Genomic DNA, 4,309 nt, shown 5'->3' with positions numbered 1-4,309 from the left:
AATAGAAAGATAAAAATAAGTGAATAAATAAACAGATAAATAAAAATTGCAATCGTAATAATCAGAAATAAATAAGTAAAATACTCAAACTGTAAATAAGAGTTAAATGAAAGGTTAACAGTGCAAGTAACTACTTAATATTAAAATACAAAATATTTAAAATAATAAAACGATAGAGGGAGTAGTAAAAGTGTGAAACACACTAAAATGTATAAATAAATAGTCGACAGATAAATAAAGTTAAATTTAAAAACAGCTGACCTGAACTGCTGAATCGGAAGCGAACTTCAGCGGGTCCTGGCGTGGCTCCGCGTCCTCTCAGAGCAGACAGACTCCAGTCCGGGTTTTGTGACCCTCCAGCCGCTCTGAGGAGCTTATCTACTCTTCCTTTGTGATTTGAACCGTTTTTAGTCTTCTCTGTGGGACGGGGACCATCAACAAAAACCGCGTCTGTCCTCCACTCCCATAGCCTACTAATGTCTGAGAGACTAGCAGCGGACTTGTCCAGCGATGAGGTGTTCATCAGCCGGTTCCCGGTCCACAGAGCCTGCCGGGATGGAGATGTGGGAGCTCTGGTGTCCCTGCTACAGCAGCTCTCAGACCGGACTCCTCTGACCGCTGAGGACTCCTGCTACGGATGGACCCCCTTACACTGGGCTGCTCACTATGGACAGGTACTGTTAACGACAAGGGACTAGGTTAGCCGCATTAACAGCGAAATAAGTCTTCATTTAGGGCAAAGCTGTAATGTTCAGTATGTTATAGACATTCATCCTGTCTAACTGAATAGTTAGGATATACCCTACAGTAGTTAGTTAATTTAACTTAAGTGCAACTTGAATTTAATTGTTTTAATTCTATTTTTTCATCCATAACGTGGCGGCGAGTCGTTTTTAAACGATGATATTCAATGGGAACAACCCGAGGCACCCGCCGTTTTTCTAAAATGAGTGTTTACTGCCATGATTCAGTTGTGTCTGACTGTAACTGTACAATAAAGTTGTGTCAGGCGAAAAAATAAATAAATAACGTAACGGCGTGCTTCATCTTCATTGGCTCCAGTGCAGCCAATGAATGATCAGGCGCCAAAACAGCTCCGGAAAAGAACAGGAAACTTACCATAGACTTTTTTTTTCATAATATATAAATACATATGATTAATTAGTTAATCAATAATGATATCTTTATTTACAGTCTATGTTGTCTTTTTTTTTGCTACAGGAAGGGAATTAAACTGAAATGGCCAAATGATCTAATCGTTTTTTCCCGATTCAAAATTAATGAGTTTTAAATTAGTAATTGTTATAAGTATATTTAATATCTCTAGAAGTCAAAAAGGAGGGTATTTTTCTTTAACCTGAAGGTTTTTGTTTATATTTGTATTATTTATGTATTTATTTATTTGTTGTGTTTATTTTGAAAATATTAAATGTACATGTATTCACCATGCCAATAAAGTTTAAAGAATTAGAAACACACACACACAAAGAGAATCTATCTATCTATCTATATCTATCTATATATATATTTATATGAATATGGATATATATCCTCATAAGTCATAAAATGTAGTAAAGTTGCCTACATGCATTTTCAGTGATTTTTGTTCAGTGGAGTCTTAATGCAGCTGCGGTGACGCATTTTCAGCCTGACAGGAACGATCATGTAGATTATTGATTAACATAGGACAGGAACGCCCAGCAAGTATCGACCTCTTTTTTTCCTTTTTTTTGCCCAGTGACTTAACTGACCTCTGTATTTTCCTATTCATGGCATCCGTGGCTTTGCATTTGGTTGTTAGTGCGTTAAGTCACTTTTTTTGAACATTAAAGTCATTTTTCTCATTATTTGTGACTTTGATGAAGCAAGAAAAAGAAATCAAAAATTCCTCACGTTACATTAGTGTTTTGTTACGTTCACATAACACTGAAGAAGCCGTCTCGTGCTTTTTTTACACCAGCATCTCTCACCCCCGGGGCTCGACCCCATACAGGCTCACTGGATATTCAAATGAGCTGTGGGAGATTTTTTACAATGAAAGTGGCTCAGTGCACAGCAGGAGGCTCCTTTCAGTATCATTCAACAACAGTTCATCGACATGAGCCCCCACTGTGTGATGATTGACTTTTTTTCTTTGTGTACCAACAGATATTTTCAATACTCCCATTACTGCGCTTACTCGCACGCATACACATACATTGTTATTAACATTACACAGTCACATTTTTTCTTCTTTTTTTCTTCTTAGTGATGATTAATAATATTGGCACACACACACACACACACACACACACACACACACATATATATATATACACCACTGGGAGGGAATGCTTCTCCCCTCAGTGACTCCACCTCTCATGACATCTCGGTGTATTTTAAATCATGCAAAAGCAAAATCTCAAACTTACTGTGTTTCTGATCACACAGCTGGAGTGTGTGGTGCGCCTGGTGCAGATAGGTTGTGAGGTTAACGCAGTGACCAGCCGCTTCAACCAGACGCCGACACACACCGCGGCGTTTGGAGGACATCCTCAGTGTGTTGTGTGGTTGACTCAGGCTGGAGCCGACGTCAACAGACAGGTCAGTGTCCCGACACCATCCAGCAGCACTGAAACCACATGGAATATTGTTCCTGGTTATTGAATACATCATATAAATGTGAATGGATTAGTCACGTATATAACATTGGATCATCTATATAATACCATCACAAAAAGCATGCCTGTTCTCTCTTTCTCCTTGTATTCTGTTCCCTTTATTTTAAATAAGAGTGTACGGTTATCTGAGAAACTTCATCAAAGTTGCAGTGCAATCTTACACTTGTGCTCAATGCGTACTTGTTACTTTCCACGTCTGGCAGTGACGGTGTAGTGACATGTAACGTAATGTGTTCACATATATTGTTTTTGTAGTAGACTTCATTATTACCTGTGTTTAAATGGATACCCCCAGAGTTTGACATTGTATCTTCAGGATTTTGTAGGTGAGGCTCCACTCCACAAGGCGGCTCGATCAGGTAGCTTGGAGTGTATCCAGGTCCTGTTGATAGCAGGTGCTAAACCACAGTAAGTACTCTGCAGTCTGACCTCTGGGCAGCACAGAAGCAGCTACACACCTCACATTTACTGTTTAGAGATACACTGAATACGTTTTTGTGAGAAGGACGACACCTGCTGAATGTACACCTGTGTATTCTCTGTTTTCAGTGTTTTGCTAACGTCACATCAGCTGTTTGGGAGGGAACTGAAAACAGTGGTTTAATTTAATCTCTCTTACAGTCATCAGTAAGGAATGTATGTCGGTCATTATACAAATGTAGCTTTAATCATCGAACTGTCTCACCACACTGACAGAACTTGTACAAAAATAAATACTGAAATTAATAATCTCAGTCACACAGCGAGATATTTCATTTTTCATTGGCCCTTCCCTTCCAAACCAGCTGATTTAAAGTGAAGTGATAATGTTATTTGTGTGTGTTGTATTTTCTTCAACAGCTGCATAAGTAAAATGAACTCATATGTTTTATGATAGAGACAGAAAATGAGAATGTTGGTCGTACAGGAAGCAGAAAAGCTCATGTGTCTCTATTTATAGCACACTGACCAAAACCCTTCATTGTTTCCACTATAGGACAAATATGGAAATTTATTGCATTTTATGATTTATGTATGCCGCATAATGTTTCACCTTAATCTTTAACATGCATTATGTCATGGAAACTGAGAGGGTGAGACTGACATCAGTTCTGTGTCTGATTATTTTGTGCAATTTTATATTAAAAAAGTGGTTTGTTAAGTAATTTCTCAAGTATTTAAAATTAGAAAACAAGACATATTAATGTGTAATGTATGTGTTTTTATTTGGAGCCCTTGTACAGCTGTTAAAAATATAGTAAAAGTAAATACCAGTGAATGTGAGATCTGTGGCTCCTCACCAACTTTCTCATTTAACAGCTAAACAGTTCACCTAAATAGGTTTTTAAAAACATTTGGGGCAAGAAATAGGAAAATGCAGTAATAGGATCTTGATAAATATTTTAAATTTTACTTGATTTGGTTGAACAAACATTTTATGACTACAGCTGAACCATGGACACAGCTTTTGACTAGCTGGTGAACAGTGAAAAATGTAGCTGCTAAAGAGACAGATATTTTCCACAGAAGCAGGTGGAGACTAAAACAGAGTTAAAAAAACACAATATTGGAGTTAAATTCGTAAGGTGAATACAAACAAGACTACAGATGAATGCTAATTTTGCTCTGTGTCTACAGAATGTGTAAATATACAACTTTCACCATATCAA

The 4,309-nt window shown here is 37.6% G+C and overlaps 1 protein-coding gene across 1 annotated transcript; it reads left to right on the top strand.

The window, feature by feature from the left end:
• The first annotated feature begins 284 nt into the window (after window positions 1-284).
• On the top strand, window positions 285-3,819 carry LOC121966743 (ankyrin repeat domain-containing protein 10-like). The gene is made up of 3 exons (XM_042516811.1): window positions 285-674; window positions 2,431-2,583; window positions 2,977-3,819. The coding sequence occupies exons 1-3, from the start codon at window positions 477-479 to the stop codon at window positions 3,070-3,072; spliced, it is 447 nt and encodes a 148-aa protein (XP_042372745.1). The 5' UTR covers window positions 285-476; the 3' UTR covers window positions 3,073-3,819.
• Window positions 3,820-4,309: the final 490 nt, after the last annotated feature.

This window comes from Plectropomus leopardus, unplaced genomic scaffold, assembly GCF_008729295.1.
Source record: "Plectropomus leopardus isolate mb unplaced genomic scaffold, YSFRI_Pleo_2.0 unplaced_scaffold25745, whole genome shotgun sequence".
NCBI classification, from domain to species: Eukaryota; Metazoa; Chordata; class Actinopteri; order Perciformes; family Serranidae; genus Plectropomus; species Plectropomus leopardus.
The sequence above is the reverse complement of the archived record's forward strand: the minus strand, read 5'-3'. Positions and strand labels throughout refer to the sequence as shown.

Coding starts and splice junctions, on each gene's coding strand:
- LOC121966743 (XM_042516811.1), top strand. CDS start 477: ATGTCTGAGAGACTAGCAGCGGACTTGTCCAGCGATGAGGTGTTCATC. Junction 675..2,430: donor GGGCTGCTCACTATGGACAG/GTACTGTTAACG, acceptor CTGATCACACAG/CTGGAGTGTGTGGTGCGCCT. Junction 2,584..2,976: donor GAGCCGACGTCAACAGACAG/GTCAGTGTCCCG, acceptor TTGTATCTTCAG/GATTTTGTAGGTGAGGCTCC.